General features: G+C 39.1%; 1 protein-coding gene across 3 annotated transcripts; it reads right to left on the bottom strand.

Annotated features, from left to right (window-relative positions):
* Positions 1 to 4,326: 4,326 nt before the first annotated feature.
* OR1A1 (olfactory receptor family 1 subfamily A member 1) lies at positions 4,327 to 15,567 on the bottom strand. Of its 3 annotated transcripts, XM_054669837.2 has the most exons (4): positions 15,234 to 15,567; positions 14,254 to 14,671; positions 10,648 to 10,780; positions 4,327 to 7,602 (listed from the first exon to the last, which is right to left on the bottom strand). In XM_054669837.2, exon 4 carries the CDS (start codon positions 7,595 to 7,597, stop codon positions 6,668 to 6,670), a length of 930 nt encoding a protein of 309 aa, XP_054525812.1. In that variant the 5' UTR covers positions 7,598 to 7,602; positions 10,648 to 10,780; positions 14,254 to 14,671; positions 15,234 to 15,567; the 3' UTR covers positions 4,327 to 6,667. The 3 variants fall into 3 exon arrangements, with proteins under 3 accessions (XP_054525812.1, XP_054525813.1, NP_001009115.1); XM_054669838.2 differs by lacking the exons at positions 10,648 to 10,780; positions 14,254 to 14,671; NM_001009115.1 differs by lacking the exons at positions 10,648 to 10,780; positions 14,254 to 14,671; positions 15,234 to 15,567 and having other exon boundaries at positions 6,668 to 7,597.
* Positions 15,568 to 18,160: the final 2,593 nt, after the last annotated feature.

Raw genomic sequence — 18,160 nt, 5'->3', positions numbered from 1 at the left:
TTGACTCCATTTCTGCATAGCCTGGGAAGCATTCAGAAAACTTATAATCATGGCAGAAAGTGAAAGGGAAGCAAGGTACATCTTACTTGGCAGCAGGAGACAGAGAGGGGCAGTGGGACGTGCCACACTACTGAACAATCAGATCTCATGAGAACGAACTCACTATCATGAGGACAACCTGAGGAAAATCTGCTACCATGATCCAATCACCTCCCACCAGGTTCCTCCCCTGACACATGAAGGTTACAATTTGAAATGAGATTTGGGTGGAGACACAGAGCCAAACCACATCACTTGGTTACTATTTGCATAGAATGTATTTTTTCTTCCCTTTACTTTCAGTTTCTTTGTGTCCTTAAATTTAAAGTTTGTGTCTTCTAGAAAGCACATAGTTGGATCATGTATTTTAATTCATTTAGCTGCTGTATATATTTTGAATAATGAGTGTAATTTGCTTATACTTGAAGTAATTATTGATAGGCAAACACTTACTATGGTCAATTTCTGATTGTGTTCTGTCTTTTTTGTCAGTCTTTTGTTTCTCTCTTTCTCAGAGAAACACCTCCCTTCTTTGTTTGTATCTGACCACAGGGAGTTAACCTTGCCATTACCCCGCTATGATCTCTGTGAGGTGAGACTGGAGTGGGCATCCTGACAGGTTCTTGGAATGCTGGGAAAGCTGGTTGTCCATCTCTTGTTGTATTCTTTGTGGTTTGATGATTTTGTAAAATAATGATATACTTTGATCCTTTTCTCTTTGTTTTTAAAAGTTACTTTTATTTATTTATTTTAAGAGGCAGGGTTTCACTCTGTTGCCCAGGCTGGATTGCAGTGGCACGATCCTAGCTTACTGCAGTCTCCAACTCCTTGGCTCAAGTGATCCTCCCACTTCAGCTTCCTGAGTGGCTGAGACTACAGGTTCATGCCACCATGCCCTGTCAGTCTTATTTTTTGATTGTACAATGGCTTTTTCCTTGTGATTACCATGAGGTTTGGATAAAAATTCGTATAACAGTCTGTTTGAAGCTGATAACAACTTATCTACATAGGAAAACTCCACACATTATCTTCACACTTGGACACAGGAAGGGGAACATCACACACCAGGGCCTGTTGTGGGGTGGGGAATAATAATAATAATAATATATTATATATTAGTATAATAATATATTATAATATATTATAATATATATTATATAATATATTATATATATTATATATTATACATTATAATATATATTATATATTATAATATATAATATATTATATATAATATATTATACAATATATTATATTTTGTATAATATATAATATAATATATAATATATATTATTAATTATATTATATAATATATATTATTAATTATATTATATAATATATATTATTAATTATATTATATAATATATTATTAATTATATTATATAATATATATTATTAATTATATTATATAATAATATAATAATATATAATATATAATAATATATGATATATTATACAATATATAATAATATATAATATATATTATTATAATAATATATAATATATAATAATGTATAATATATAATATATAATAATATAGAATATATAATAATATAGAATAATATAGAATATAATATATTATATATATTATATATAATATATTATATATTATATATAATATATAATAATATATATAATATATAATATAATTATATATAAGATAATAATATATACGATATATTATATAATATATAATAATAAATAATTCAACAACAATATTTGGAGAATTCAACATACCACTTTAAATAATGGATAGAACAACTAGACAGAAGATCAACAAGGAAATAAAGACTTGATCAACACTATAAATTAACTGCGCCTAACAGATGTCTATGTAACACTCTGCCCAACAACAAAAGAAGAAAATTATTTTCAAGTGTCATTGGAACATTCTCTATGATAGACCATATTCTAGGCCATAAAATAAACCCCAATGATATTAAAAGGGTAGAAAAAATACAAAGTATGTTTTCCAGCTACAATGGAATGAAATTAGCAATGAATAGCAGAAAAAATTGAAAAACATGTTTCATTTCCATATGTTACTTTATTTCCATATTGTGGAGGATAATATACTTCCGAGAAGGTTCTTCGAGGAATTTATCCGTATCTGCTAAATGTTCTAGTTTCTGCGCATAGAGGTGTTCACAGTAGTCTCGAATGATCTTTTCTATTTCTGTGGGTGTCCATTTTGACTTAAACTTTTTTTAAGAGATGGGGTCTTGCTATGTTGCTCAGGCTGGTCTTGAACTCTTGGTCTCAAGCAGCTCTCCTACCCCAGCCTCCCAAAGTGCGGAGATAACAGGCATGAGCCACCAGGTCAGCGTAAATTCTATTTTCTTAGAATTAAGAATATCTTAAACCAAATTTTATAGTTTTTGAAAATAAGAAAGTGATCGCCATTCTAACTGGTGTGAGATGGTATCTCATTGTGGTTTTGATTTGCATTTCTCTGATGGCCAGTTTTGTAATGTAGGTAGTTGTTATATATATAGCATCTAGCAAAAGGCAGTTGGAGCAATAAATGAGATTATGCAAATACAGAGCTTCTACATTTTACATGAGGTGGTGTGATATTAACTGTAAATGGACTGTGAGAAGCTAAGCATGTATATTGAAATCCTACAAGCATGAATGAAAACAGAAGATAAAGGGGAATAACTTAAAAAGCAATAAATAAATAGGAATCATAAAAAGGACCATTACCATGGCTGGAGTGTCCCCTCTACTTGTTAAAGTTCTAGCCATGTTTCCTGCAGGTGCACACATCCTGACTTCCTTAGGTATCTCTCCTCATTATTCTATATTCCCTCTACAGGCCAGCTGTGGAGTCAGAGGAAGAGCATTCAACATGAGGAAAACTGGGCTCAAATACAAGATCTGCATTTTTCTAATTGAAAGACATGGGCTAAATCACTTCATCTTTGAGAGATGTGACTTCTTCATCTGGAAGGAGGGCTATTGCCATCTGTGCCACAGGACTATTTTGAAAATTCAAAGAGACAATAATATATGTGATAGACGAAATGCACACGCCCACATGCATATGTACATTTCATATGTAATGAAATGGCTACTTTCTCTGAACCTACGTGGCGCATTAACTTCTTTTGTAGCACTTACCACTTTTCCTTGTTTCATTTTTTTTTCAAAAGCAAGTATTTGAGTGCTCAATAGTGCAGGACAATACACTGTGCTATGTCCCTTGACTGATATAAAAGGGAGAGAGACACATAGTTTGACTTGGAGGGACATCAAGTCTTGACTGTACAAGTGTCTTCCTTCCCCAACTGGAATCCTCATTCTCCATCCTGGCTCCCTTTCTTGAAGTTTAGTCATTCTGCAAGTCTCTTTGTTGAAAACTTGACTTCTCAGCTCCCCTCTGATCCATGTTCTGTTAATTTTGCTCCAAAGCTTTGTGTCTTCATTCTACTATTTAATTCAATACATCCGCAAGAGTCACAGGAACACTAAAAACACACCCAAAATGGAACTTTTTTTTTTTCTTAAATTGCTGTTTTGTTCACTACTGTCATTAAGGGCATCTTTTTCCTTTTAGTGACTCGATCTCAAAATCTTGTAGACATCTTATTGCTATCATAATAATTCATTCTGTGGTTTCTATTTCCACACTACGTTTGCATCTGGATCATAGATGCAAAGAAGGATACCTTCTTATATAGTATCTATCCTCTTTGGTACTTATTATTTCACCATGGGCAATAAACACCTAATTCCATTTGATCTTACTGAGTTTATCCGTAACAGCAAAATTAGTCTTGTATTCATTTTGTATCTTCACTCTCTCTTCCCTAGATTGCTTTAAGAGATGTGTAATTAAACTCCTGATCTCATCACTCTCCCCTCCTCCCTTACTGCTCTCTTATCTATCCATTCTTGATTAAAGAGAAGCTCTCTTCATTGTTTCATTCAGAGCTTTTATCTATGTATCTATTTAACTATCAATCAATCATAATTTCATGAACACCCTGGACTCACCACTTAATCTGAATATTAGGACTGTAGTAATAACCTACATCTAACTATGTGATAACCCTAGTTCTATTCCCCCATTTCTCCTTTTGAATTTTCTCTTATCCTGAATCCTGTGGTCATTCTTTCTTTGCTTTTGTTTTTGTTTATTATTATTATTATTAGTGACTGTCTTAGTAAGATTTTAGGAGGAGTTGTATTATCTTTAGATATAGTCTAAACTATGAAGTAAGCACAGAAATATTTCCCCAGGTCAGTTTCTTTTTTTTATTATTATACTTTTAATTCTGGGGTACATGTGCAGAACATGCAGGTTTGTTACATAGGTATACACGTGCCATGGTGGTTTGCTGCATCCATCAGCCTGACATCTACATTAGGTATTTCTCCTAATGCTATCCCTCCTCTTGCCCCCAACCTGCTGACAGGCCCTGGTGTGTGATATGCCCTTCCTTGTGTCCATGTGTTCTCATTGTTTAACTCACACTTATGAGTGAGAACGTGCAGTGTTTGGTTTTCTTTTCTTGTGTTAGTTTGCTGAGAATGATGGTTTCCAGCTTCATCCATGTCCCTGCAAAGGACATGAACTCATCCTTTTTTATGACTGCGTAGTATTCCATGGTGTATATGTGCCACATTTTCTTTATCCAGTCTATCATTGATGGGCATTTGGGTTGGTTCCAAGTCTTTGCTACTGTGAACAGTGCCACAATAAATGTGCATGTGTCTTTATAGTAGAATGTTTTATAATCCTTTAGATATATACCCAGTAATGGGATCACTGGATCAAATGGTATTTGTGGTTCTAGATCCTTGAGGAGTCACCACACTGTCTTCCATGATAGTTGAACTAATTTACACTCCCACCAACAGTGTAAAAACCTTCCTATTTCTCCACATCCTCTCCAGCATCTGTTGCTTCCTGACTTTTTAATGATCGCCATTCCAACTGGCATGAGATGGTATCTCATTGTGGTTTTGATTTGCATTTCTCTAATGACCAGTGATGTTGAGCTTTTTTTCATATGTTTATTGGCTGCATAAATGTCTTCTTTTGAGAAGTGTCTGTTCATATCCTTCGCCCACTTTTTCATGGGGTGGTTTTTTTCCTGTAAATTTAAGTTCTTTGTAGATTCTAGATATTAGCCCTTTGCCAGATGGATAGATGGCAAAAATTTTCTCCCATTCTGTAGGTTGCCTGTTCACTCTGATGCTAGTTTCTTTTGCTGTGCAGAAGCTCTTTAGTTTAATTAGATCCCATTTGTCAATTTTGGCTTTTGTTGCCATTGCTTTTGGTGTTTTAAACATGAAGTTTGCCCATGCCTATGTCCTGAATGGTATTGCCTACGTTTTCTTCTAAGGTTTTTATGGTTTTAGGTCTTACGTTTAAGCCTTTAATCCATCTTGAGTTAATTTTTGTATAAGATGTAAGAAAGGGGTCCAGTTTCATTTTTCTGCATATGGCTAGCCAGTTTTCCCAACACCATTTATTAAATAGGGAATCCTTTCCCCATTTCTTGTTTTTGTCAGGTTTGTTAAAGATCAGATGGTTGTAGATGTGTGGTGTTATTTGTGAGGTCTCTGTTCTGTTCCACTGGGCTACATGTCTGTTTTGGTACCAGTACCATGCTGTTTTGGTTACTGTAGCCTTGTAGTATAGTTTGAAGTCAAGTAGCGTGATGCCTCTAGCTTTGTTCTTTTTGCTTAGGATTGTCTTGGATATACGGGCTCTTTTTTAGTTCCATACGAAATTTAAAGAAGTGTTTTCTAATTCTGTGAAGAATGTCAATGGTAGTTTGATGGGAATAGCATTGAATCTATAAATTACTTTGGGCAGTATGGCCATTTTCATGATATTGATTCTTTGTATAAAAGAGGATGGAATGTTTTTCCATTTGTTTTTGTCCTCTCTTATTTCCTTGAGCAGTGGGTTTTAGTTTTCCTTGAAGAGTTCCTTCACGTCCCTTGTAAGCTGTATTCCTAGGTATTTTATTCCCTTTGTAGCAATTGTGAATGGGAGTTTCTTGAAAGGTTTAAAGGATGAGAAAATAATGTCTGGTTTTGATTATCTCTAATTATAATATTACATTTCAGATATTAATATCTTATTCATTCCACTTCCACCAGTATTTATTGGATGCACTTTATCTGACCAAGATTGGGAAGGTACAGTGATGTGTAAAAACAACTCCTGCCCTCAGAGGCTTGCAAGCCTAATAAGGGTGATTAAACTTAACAGTCAAATAAAAATGGACACATGAATAGTGATTTATAATCTTGGAAGCATGAGCTATTGTAATCAACACACCATGTGACCCGTGTAGGGCACTTATTATTCCTAACATGTAGATGTGAAAGCTGAGGCTCAGATCTTCCCAACTTGACTCTGCTCGTCAGGACATATGCCCTATATCCCTGTACTGCCACTCTGCCAAAAAGAGCAGCAATGAGTTGAAAGTGGTAATTTCAATAATCACTTATTATTAACTTATTAAAATGTTATAAGAGTTCTGAGATTAGGAATTTCAGGCTAGAAAGATCAGAGACTGCCTCTCGTAGGAGGATGACATCAGAACTGGATTTCCAATATACCGTAACTGGTGACTACAGTATCCAATGTAGGCCCTCACATTGGTTACGAGGAGATTCTCTTGTTGAAGAGTTTCCGCAGGGCAGCCTTCACGTCCCGATTTCTCAGACTGTAGATGAAAGGATTTAACATTGGGGTCACTGCCGTGTACATTACAGTGATCACTGCGTCTTTTAGGCTATAATTGGTCAAAGGGCGGAAATACATGCCCATGACTGTACCATAATACAAAGAGACAACCGTGAGGTGGGAACCACAGGTGGAGAAGGCCTTGAGCACGCCCTTGGTGGAAGGAACCTGAAAGACTGTGGAGAAGACTCGAATATAGGAGACAATGATGCATAGTAATGGCACAGAGAAAATGCCAACCCCTAGGTACATCATCTTCACGTGAAAGTGGATGTCAGAACAGGATAACTTCAGCAAGGGGGTAATGTCACAGTAGAAGTTGGCCACTTCCTGGTTGCCACAGAAGGACAGACTAGCTGTGAGCAGAGTGTGGGGGAGGGCATTGGCATTTCCAATCACCCAAGACCCAGCAATAAGCCAGATACAAGACCGTGGACTCATAATTGTTGTGTAGTGAAGTGGGCGGCTGATGGCCACAGCTCGATCATATGCCATTGCAGCCAAAATATAGCTGTCTGTGTTACCCAAGGCTATCATGAAATACATCTGCGTTAGGCATCCCCCAAAAGAGATGGATTTGCTGCCCAAGAGATGGTTGGCCAGCATCTTAGGGATGGTTACGGATGAGAAGAAGATGTCAACCAAGGAGAGGTTGGCAAGGAGAAAATACATGGGGTTGTGAAGGTGAACATCAGAGCAAATGGCTAGGACGATGAGCAGGTTTCCAATCAATGTGATGGGGTAAATGAACAGGAAGAGGATGTAGAAGAAATCTTCCTGTTCCTGCTGACCAGTAACTCCCAGGAGGATGAATTCCAGTGTAGAGGACTGGTTATTTTCCCTCATGGCTTCTTTAACATGAAAGAGGAGAGGAATATCATTATATTAGCATAGTTACTGTGTGTAGTGATAATCCTTCTCCATCACTTCTGACTTAAGTGATGCAGCTGTGTATACACCTGAGTTTATTAAATTATAGAGATATCCAGTATTTTGGGGAAACATCCCTGTAGGTCAATAGGACTAATTGTCATTCACCCCTTTATAGTCATGTCTAAAAAGTGAGCAATCTCTGAATCAGAAGTGCCCATCCTTCCTGTTCCAAGCACCACCACTAAACGCCTAGAAATTAATCATATAACAAATAATTGTCATGTCCCATGGTCTAGTCACTTTGTTAGACCTCATGGAGAGGTTATAAATATGTGACAAATGCAGTTTATTCATCTATTTATTCAAGACGTGGTCTCTGTTCTCAAGGACCTTACAACTTAGTGGAGAAGCCAAAATCACACACTAATTTTATTACCCATGATAAGGAGAGGACAGCATTTTGAAGTCTTTGACAAAATATTCCAGTGCAAAAGGTCTGCTGGTGGAAGGGCCAGCCCAGAAGTTAGGAATTTTTCCATTGAAAAAACTCAGAGGGATCCCAGAGCCCAGGAGGTAACATGTATCTACACTGCGTCGGAAGATTGTAAATCACAGGGACCAGTGCATTTAGATCCTACTAAAACAGTCTGGAGAATTTTCTCCCCAGGTGTCTCATTTTCAAAGTAAATTTTCACCATTTCCTTTAAAAGAAAGGAAAAAAGAGTTGTTGTTGTTTTTTTCTCTCTTTGGCGAGCCCTCAAGTATATACAATCACAATGCCTTTCTCTCAGCCTTCTCTTCCTGTTCTTAATTATTTCTTTGGGTGACTCAAGCAACTCCTTAGTGGCTTCAACCATTGCTTAGTAAACTGGAGGTTTACATCTGTAGGTGTGAACTTTTCCCTCCGTATTTCCATTTCACTCATACTGCCAACGTGACCAAACTGTACACACTGCACATCCAACCTAAGATGAGGGCAAGATTTTAGGGGAAGGAAAACCATATCTTGTTTATTTTTACCTCCTTCAGATAGACTATTATGGAATATTTTTCTTTTCTTTCTTTCTTTTTTTTTTTTTTTTTTTTTTTTTTTTTTTTGAGATGGAGTCTCACTTCATCTTGCCCAGGCTGGAGTGCAGTGGTGTGATCTCGGCTCACTGCAACCTCTGCCTTCCGGGTTCAAGTGATTCTCCTGCCTCAGCCTCCTGAGTAGCTGGGATTACAGGCATGTGCCACTACGCCTGGCTAGTTTTTGTTGTTGTTGTTGTTGTTGTTGTTGTATTTTTAGTAGAGATGGAGGTTTCATCACATTGGCCAGGCTGGTCTCAAACTCCTGACCTCAGGTGATCTGCCCGTGTCGGCCTCCCAAAGTACTGGGATTACAGGCGTGAGCCACCATGCCCAGCCAAATATTTTCTATTGTATGTATCAATAAGTTTTCTCTTAATATTTTTTGAGTCAAATCCAGGTATATTTCTTATACTCTCCATATGTGGGATGCTCACAAGCTTAATGACTCAGTTTCTCTCTCACCTCTACATCTAATCTTGTTGATTCTTCCTTTAAAATAATTATTACATAATTCAGCCTTTCTACTAAATGTCCCAGTGCTTCAGCTCCATCATTGTTTTCTACCTGAAGTATTGTAATGCTAACTCAACTGCTTGACTCCAGGTTTCCTCCTCTTTGATCCATCTTGTACTCTAAGACTTAAATTACAGCGGCAACGATCAGCTGCTTAGTCAAATCCGTGTTGTTCTCTTCTTCTTGGACGTTCAATTAGACTACATTTCCCAGACTCCCTTGCAGTGAGGTGTGCTCATGTGACTGAGTTCTAGCCATTCCACACGTGTCCCAGTTCTGGGCTCCTCCACACCTTCTTACCCTTGTGCCAGTTGGATGCAAATGGAGAGGAGGCTGCACGGAGTGATGGAGACACATGATGGAATGAACCTGTATCCCCAGTACTCCACACTCAGGAGAACCTCCCCCAAACAAAAACATTTATTGTAACCATTATGTAGGAGAGAAATAAACCTTTACTTTGTTTAAGCCATTTTACATTTTGTAATCAACTTGTGACAGTTCTCCAGAATATCTGGCATTTACTAATTTTTCTAAAGAGATATTGACTCAAAAATATATTAGATCTGTAATTAATTCAATCCTCACTTCTCAGCATCTCTTGTAGTACATGTTTGAATAATGTGCTAGGTATGAGGGATGTAGGTCTAATCATCTTTATCATTTCTAATTGATACAGGAGGTAGAAAGAAATTATTTAGGCAGATAGTGAAAGTGAAAGAGTCTTTGGCAGAGCTTCCCTTTTAACAAAAAGCAGCCCAATAAATTACTTTTTTTCTAACAAAGAGCAGCCTGAGAAATTGAGCTGCAGACATAGATAGCAAGCCGGAAGCCTGCACAGGGGGAGGCTGGCAGCTGTGCCAATAGGAAAGGGCTACCTGGGGGCCAGACATATCCAACATGGAGGCTCCATCTTCCTTTTTTTGTTATCATGTGTACAATAAGGGAATGGGCAACATGGTGCAGGCCAGACGGAGAACCTACCTGCATAATTGAAGATTAGGGTGGGGGCTACCAGAAATTCGTGCCCTATGCAAATGGCCCATGTAGTCCTAACCAGTTTTTCACACCCTATGCTAATGACACACCTGGTCCAGCCAGTCTTTCCTGCTCCATGTAAATCAGACTCTACCTCCTCACCAGGCATCTAACCCCCTGCCTCCATTTCACTGCAGATCCGGCAGCCCATTTCTCCAAGAACCCTCTCTCCAGCAGAGAGCTATCCTCTTTCTTTCACCTATTAAACTTCCACTCTTATCCTCACTCTGTGTGTATCCACGTCCTTGATTTCCTTGGCTGTGAGGCAAGGAACCTCGGGTATTACCCCAGACAAGGAGGCCATTTCATAATTATGATGTACTTTCTCATCTCTGCGCCTAAAGAAGTTTGATTTTCTCTCTTGAGATGCCCTCCCCCTTCTTCAAATAGAATCATAATACCTCAAGTGTCAAATCGTTCAGTAAATCTGGAGAGGCAGAGAGCATGGTTAGCTCATATGGTAAGGATATGTGAGTTCAGAGGTGGAGCTCTTGGCATCACGGCAGACTAAGTTGATGTTGACAGTTCCCATTGCTGTTAAAATACATTGAAGTTATAGAAAAATATCAAAGTAAAGAAAAAAAAACCCAAAACACATAACCATACCTAAAAGAAAGAAATAGGAATACCTTAGTATGAGAAACAAGAATAAAACTCAGAACAAGAAACATGAGCCATAGAGGATGCTGTGGTGGCCCCTTGGGGTCTCCATTCAGACATTAGCTAGTTCTTAACGGCTGGGTATAATAAGGTCTTTATGCCCCTTGATACAGGTGTGACCACAGATCCACACGAAGCAGGGAGACTAATTTGAGACTCTGTTAAAAAACACTTGAAGTGTTGTCCTATTTCTGAAAAGAACACTAGAAAGAATTTTGCCATAAAAGAATTGGAAAGAAAAGAACAAAAAGGTAAGAGTTCATAGAAAATATTGTCTACAAAGAAAACCCAAGGGAATTGATGTTTCAGCAAGTTTGTTATAAACAAATATTTCAAAAATCAATACTATTCTTATACTTAAACACTAAATTAGAAAATGGAATTCATTTTTATTTTTTCCCAGAGACCCCTTTTCCAGTGCAAGAAAATATAATTTTAATAAAGATTTATTTTTAAAAATGGCCATAGAAAATTTTAAGGAATCTAGAAATAATTCTAATAAGAGATCCAAAATTGATTTAAAAAATAAACTTTAGTGAAGCACAAAAATATTTAAAAGGTGGTGAGGTAAATTGTTAATGGAAGCCTCGATGTTGTGAAAATGCCAATCCTCTTCCAATTACTCTCTAAATTTAATGCAACCCCAAACCAGATACAAGTTTCTTTTAAACATGAGTTTGACAAACTGATCCAAAAATTCACGTAGGAGACTGGGCACGGTGGCTCACATCTGTAATCCCAGCACTTTGGGAGGCTGAGGCAGGCGGATTACCTGAGGTCAGGCATTTGAGACCAGCCTGGCCAACGTGGAAAAACCCCATCTCTACTAAAAATACAAAAATTAGCCGGGCGTGGTGGTGCACACCTGTAATCCCAGCTACTTGGGAGGCTGAGGCAAGAGAATTGCTTGAAACTGCGGGGGCAGAGGTTGCAGTGAGCCGAGATTGTACCACTGCACTCCAGCCTGGGGGAAGGAGCAAAATTCTGACTCAAAAAAAAAAATTCATTTAGGAGAATAAAGAGGAGAGATAAGACAATTTGAGGAAAGAAAGTGAGGTACTTTTTGTCTCATTAGGTACAAAAAAGGTTTACTGTGATAATTCAAACATCGGAGTAATAGTGAGTTAGAGACCGACAAAGAAATCAATATTTGGTCTAATCGACTAGGAAGGCCAGACACAGGTTAAGCATTTCTTAGAAAGTGGTGTGTGGCATGAGGTGGTTTAGAAACAGGCAAGGAGAGGATGAACTATTTAGCCCAGAGTCGTTGGACAGTTGGTTATCTATATATGAGAAGTAATACAGAAAAATAATTCCTAAAGGATTAACTGTGAAAAGCAAAATGTCAAAAAATTTAGTGGAAAATAAAGGGAAAATTTGTGTGTGCTATCAAGATAGGAATTGATTTCCTACAAACTCATAAGAAAAGGACCAACAGGCCAGGCGCGGTGGCTCACACCTGTAATCCCAGCACTTTGGGAGGCTGAGGCGGGCAGATCACCTGAGGCCAGGAGTTGGAGACCGGCCTGGATAACATGGTGAAACCCCGTCTCTACTAAAAACACAAAAATTAGCCAGGTGTGGTGGTGGGTGCCTGTGATCCCAGCTACTTGGGAGGCTGAGGCACGAGAATCACTTGAACCCAGGAAGCAGAGGTTGCAGTGAGTTGAGATTGCGCCACTGCACTCCAGCCTAAGTGACAAAGCAAGACTCCATCTCAAAAAAATAAAAACAACAACAACAACAACAAAAAAGGACCAACAATACGGCAGAAGATAATGGTCCAAAGACTTGAATAGGCAAGTCATAGGAAACTGGCATGGCCCAATAAGCAAAGACCTTTAACTAAATTAAAAATAAAATTAAATTTAACATCTTTCATCTTGGAGTGTGTAAAGTGTAAAACTCTGACAATTCCAAGTGTTGGGAAAAATGAATACAGTAGTATTATATTACATTCAGAAAATAGTGAGCCCATATCCAGGAAAGTCGAAATTCACACATCTCTGACCCAGCCATTCTGCTTTCTGCTTAGCTTCTAGAGAAACTGTAGCACATGGGTGGAAGAAGACACACATAAGATAATTTCAGCCACTCAGGAGGCTGATGTGGGAGAATTGCTTGAGCCCAGGAATTCAAGACCAGCCTGGGCAATAGTGTGAGACCCCATCTAAAAAAAAAATGGAAAAGAAAAAAGAAGACAGGCACATGTGCATTGTCATATGGGAAACTTAGAAATGGTCTACCCACGGAGGCATAGATAAGTAAATTGTGCTATTTTCTTAGTAGTGAATCCTATGCAATAGTTAAAATGAATAAATTCATGGGGTAAATTAGGGAAGAAAAGCAATGTGATGATAAAAAGCAAGTTGCTGGAAGATATATGGCATGTCACAATGTATATGTAAATTTTAACCATAAAATAATACGTTTGTATGTGGTAAAAGTGTAAATTCTGAATAGGAATATACTATCAACAATAGAATAGTGGTTTTTCTCTGGAGTGAAAGGCAGAAAATAAGATTTTGGATGGGAACAAAGAAAATTTCAAGTGTATCTGTAATATCGACTTATTTAGAGACAAGGTCTCACTCTGTTGCCCAGGCTGGAGGGCAGTGGTATGATCATGGCTCACTGCAGCCTTGAACTCCTGATCTCAAGCAATCACCCTGAATCTGCCGCTCAAGTGGGACTACAGGTGTGTGCCACCACTCCCAGCTAATTTTTTAAAAATTGGATTTGTAGATCTCCATGATGTGTTTATTTCACATGGCATGCCTGTATCAAAACATCTCATGTTACCCCATAAAGATATGGTAAATTGAATTGTACTATGTACCCACAAAAATTTTTTAAAAATAATAAAAATAATTTAACAATTATTTTTGTAGAGACAGGGTTTTGCTACGTTGCCCAGGTTGGTCTAAAACTCCTGGCCTGAAGTGATCCTCCCACTTCAGCCTCCCAAAGTATTGAAATTCCCGGCATAAGCCACCACACCTGGCCTGTAATATTTATGTTATATTATTCTAAGTGAAGTAACTCAGGAATGGAAAACCAAACATCGTATGTTCTCACTGATATGTGGGAGCTAAGCTATGAGGATGCAAAGGCATAAGAATAATACAGTGGACTTTGGGGACTCAGGGGGAAGAGTGCGAGGGGGGCGAGGGATAAAAGACAACATATATGGTGCAGTGTATACTGCTTAGGTGATGGGCGCACCAGGATCTCACAAATCACCACTAAAGAACTTACTCACGTAACCAAATACCACCTGTACCCCAGTAACTTAAGGAAAAATAAAATAATTTAAAAAATTAAAAAGAAACAGTTGGAGCAAATACCTAATGTTCCATTTGTAAAATCTAGATGATGAGCTTCTGTTGTTATTTCACATGTTCTGTGATGATTTGGTCCAGAGGACAGCGATGGAGCTGGCTGGCTCAAGTTCACGTTTCATTTAAGGTAGGAGATAGAATGTTCCTTGTAAAGAGGTTGAGAATAAATAGAGGTTTATTTATACTGGAAGAGGGACCCAGGGGCCATATATCAGACTAGGGGAAAGAGGTAAAAAGACCCTCTACCACCAAGAAGAGAAGCCAGGAGGTGCCTCAACATGCATGCTGGAGACGTAGCGGGCCTTGAGTTCACTGGGATGACATCAGGGTCTTGAACATTGTGGTGCCTTTAATACCCACTTTCCTGGAAAGCGTCATCCTCTGAGATATCAGCCATGTGAATGGGGTGGTACTGAGAACAATTCTGCAGGGACAGAGGAGGCAAGTGTTTCCCCTTATCTGGGTAGCAGTGTAGAGCATCAAGATGCATCTCTCAGTACTTTGAGACTTCCATGATAGTTCAGCTCATCAGTGCTTTGGTAATGAAATACCATGTTTTCTAATGGGCCCGTTAGCATGACCAAGGTGATTTTGTAGGTCTCTAAGACAATGCACTTTTGGCAGGTGCTCTCGCTCTCTCTTACACACACACACATGCACACACACACTATATTACTATAGGAGGTAGAAAGAGCTAAAGACTGAGAAAAGCAAATCAAAATTATCTTTTTCTGATGCTGTTTTCATGGACAACAGCCCAAGGAGAAACATTATCAGAAGGGGAGGGTCCTCTCCTCCTCCTCCTTCTCTCTCTCTCTCTATCTCTATCTCTATCTCTCTCTTGTCCATCTGATCCTCAGAACTTGGATACTGGAGCCAGGCCAAGATTTGAGTTCTAATTTTGCCACTATCTCTGTGTGTGTCTTTGGGCAGTTCAATTTACCGTCTTTTTATGTTTGATAAAATGACATCATAATTCGACTTACCTCTTGGGCAAGTAGCCCACAGTTGCTGGCTATCTACCCTTTCATGTTGCTGTGATACAGTCTCTTCCAATGTCTAAGTCTCTACCTGTGGAGTCAGTTCAGATGCTTTTAAAAAGGGTCCTGGCCCTGTGGCCTTCGCTTCTCCTCCACAGAAAGGAAGTTTGCAGTTAGCTCATCTAGCACCTGCTAACATCCCGTTTAAGGACAGCCATGCTGGAGAAGCAGTGGCAGGATGGGGAACAATCCTCTGTTCCTGAGGTGGAGGACAAAGGAATGGGATGGTTTAGAAGGAGGAGCCCCCAGTTTCCCAACAGGGGAGCAGAAGGGACAAGAGGAGCTACCCCGAAAGGGCTTGAGGACAAGGAGTCGAGTTTCCTCCTCAAGGAAGCAGGCAGGTCACAGCATAGAGAAAAGTGGGCATTAGTCACCCGGTTATCAAGTCTCTGGAAAGGTGATTCCTCCAGGACTTCATCCAAGCCAAAGTTAGAGTAATTGTTGCAGCTTATTTACATACTCCTTCAACTGTGTCCCGAGGGGACGCAGTGGCTCACAAGAGTAATCATTTCCGGGAGGACGGATGGACTGGAGGCTTTCCAGAGAGTGTGTCTCCAAGGTCCAAGCCCTGGGGTGAGCTATTCCCACCTCGCTGTTGGAATGTGACCCCCTCTCCTTTGCACAAACGCAGAAGTGCCCCTTGGGAGCTACAAGGATTATGGCGCAGTTAAGCTCCTAGTCTTTCTTGCAGTCTACACCAAAGCCTGTCTGCTGTTTAGAGTGCAAAGAAGAGTTATATTTCATCTTTTCTGTAGAATTTATTCTCAAGGAAGTTTAGGGTGGAAGTTATACTTGTCTACTTGTTTTTAATCTAGCATGCAGATAGTAGGCCTTTTTTTTTTTTTTTTTTTAGAGTGGAAAGGGCCTAGTGTTATCTGGCCCACTTCACATATGTGTCACCCTTATAGTAGCCCTGACTAATGGTCATTATCCTATGGCTTAGCATCTCCAGTGGCAGAGAGTTTACTGCCTTTCTATAGAGGACCCTGAGAAGATGATGGGTTCTGGCTGGGTTTGAATTCTGGCTCTGCCACTAACTAGTTGTAACTGACCTCAGACATTTATGTATTTAATGCATTTACTCATATATAAAATGGAATAACAACAATAGCAACAACAATATCTTCATTAAGTTGCTATAATGATCAAATGAATGAATACCTGAAGGCTGTTTTTTGTTTTTTGGTTTTGTTTTTTTTTGAGATGGAGTCTCGCTCTGTTGCCAGGTTGGAGGGCAGTGGCACGATCTCGGCTCACTGCAACCTCTGTCTCCTGGGTTCAAGTGATTCTCCTGCCTCAGCCTCCTGAGTAGCTGGGACTACAGGTGCCCGCCACCACACCCAGCTAATTTTTTGTATTTCTGTTAGAGATGGGGTTTCACCGTGTTAGCCAGGATGGTCTCCATCTCCTGACCTCGTGATCCGCCCACCTCAGCCTCCCAAAGTGCTGGGATTACAGGCGTGAGTCACTGAGCCCGGCCCCTGATAGCTCTTAAAACAGCCTGGCACATAGTTAGCACTTAGGAAATGTTAACTGTTATTCCTTCCTCTATGCTTTGCTACTTCTATACGACGACCTATAATACTGCCTGCTTTACTACTAGTCATGTGATTGTTGTATTATACAACTCTACAAAATCTATCAGATTCTACACATGGTAGAGGTTGAACCACTGGCAGAATTGCATTTTCCTGCAAACATGTTTCTGCCTGTGCCTTCCTGTTTGCTCTGTCTTTACCTGCCGTATATTGAGACCACATTTTGGTTTCCTGGACATGGACTCTTAGGCACAGATAAGATGACATTCCAGATAGATACTTTCTTCTTAGTAATCACATTTTGCTCCTTGTGCCCTTCTCAGAACTTCTTACTGATTCCATGCTTTGTTTACTGGGTATGTATTAGGGGCCAAAATTGCACAATGGCATCGAATTATGAAGGAAATGATGCTTTTCCCCCTTCATTTCTTCTAAAAAATGTGATACATGTGCAGAATGTGCAGGTTTCTTACATAGGTATATGTGTGTCATGGTGGTTTGCCTTTTTAAGAACTTTTAAGTTCAGGGGTACATGTGCAGGATGTGCAGGTTTGTTATGTAGGTAAACGTGTATCATGGGGGTTTGCGGTACCGATTATTTCATCACCCAGGTATTAAGCTTAGTATCCATTAGTTATTCTTCCTGATTCTCTCCCTCCTCCCATCCTCCACCATCTGATAGGCCCCAGTGTGTGTGTGGTTTCCCTCTATGTGTCCATCCGTTCTCATCATTTAGCTCCCACTTATAAGCGAGAATATGCAGTATTTGGTTTTCTGTTCTTGTGTTAGTTTGCTAAGGATAATGGCCTCCAAGCTCCATCCATGTCCCTGCAAAGGACATGATCTTGTTCTTTTTATAGCTGCAGAGTATTCCGTGGCGTATATGTGCCACATTTTCTTTACCCAGTCTATCATCGATGGGCATTTGGGTTGATTCATGTCTTTGCTGTTGCGAATGGTGCTGCAATGAACATACACATGCATGTATCTTTATAATAGAACAATTTCTGTTTCTTTGGGTGTATACCCAGTAATGGGGATTGCTGGGTTGAATGGTATTTCTGACTTTAGGTTTTTGAAGACTTGTCACACTGCCTTCCACAATGGTTGAACCAATTTACACACCCACCAACCCCTTTCTTACACTTTTTTTTTTAGTCAGCACACGCACATTTATTGATTAAGTTTGCCTTCTTATATGGGCATGATTTGTGGCACACCAAAACAATTACAATAGTAAGATCAAAGATCACTGATCACAGATCATCATAACAGATATAGCAGCAATAAAAAAGGAGAGAATATTGTGATAATTACAAAATGTGATACAGAGAC

This window comes from Pan troglodytes, chromosome 19, assembly GCF_028858775.2.
Source record: "Pan troglodytes isolate AG18354 chromosome 19, NHGRI_mPanTro3-v2.0_pri, whole genome shotgun sequence".
Taxonomy (NCBI): Eukaryota; Metazoa; Chordata; class Mammalia; order Primates; family Hominidae; genus Pan; species Pan troglodytes.
The sequence above is the reverse complement of the archived record's forward strand: the minus strand, read 5'-3'. Positions and strand labels throughout refer to the sequence as shown.

Excerpts from the sequence above, each read along its gene's own strand:
- OR1A1 (XM_054669837.2), bottom strand. The coding sequence starts at position 7,597 with ATGAGGGAAAATAACCAGTCCTCTACACTGGAATTCATCCTCCTGGGA.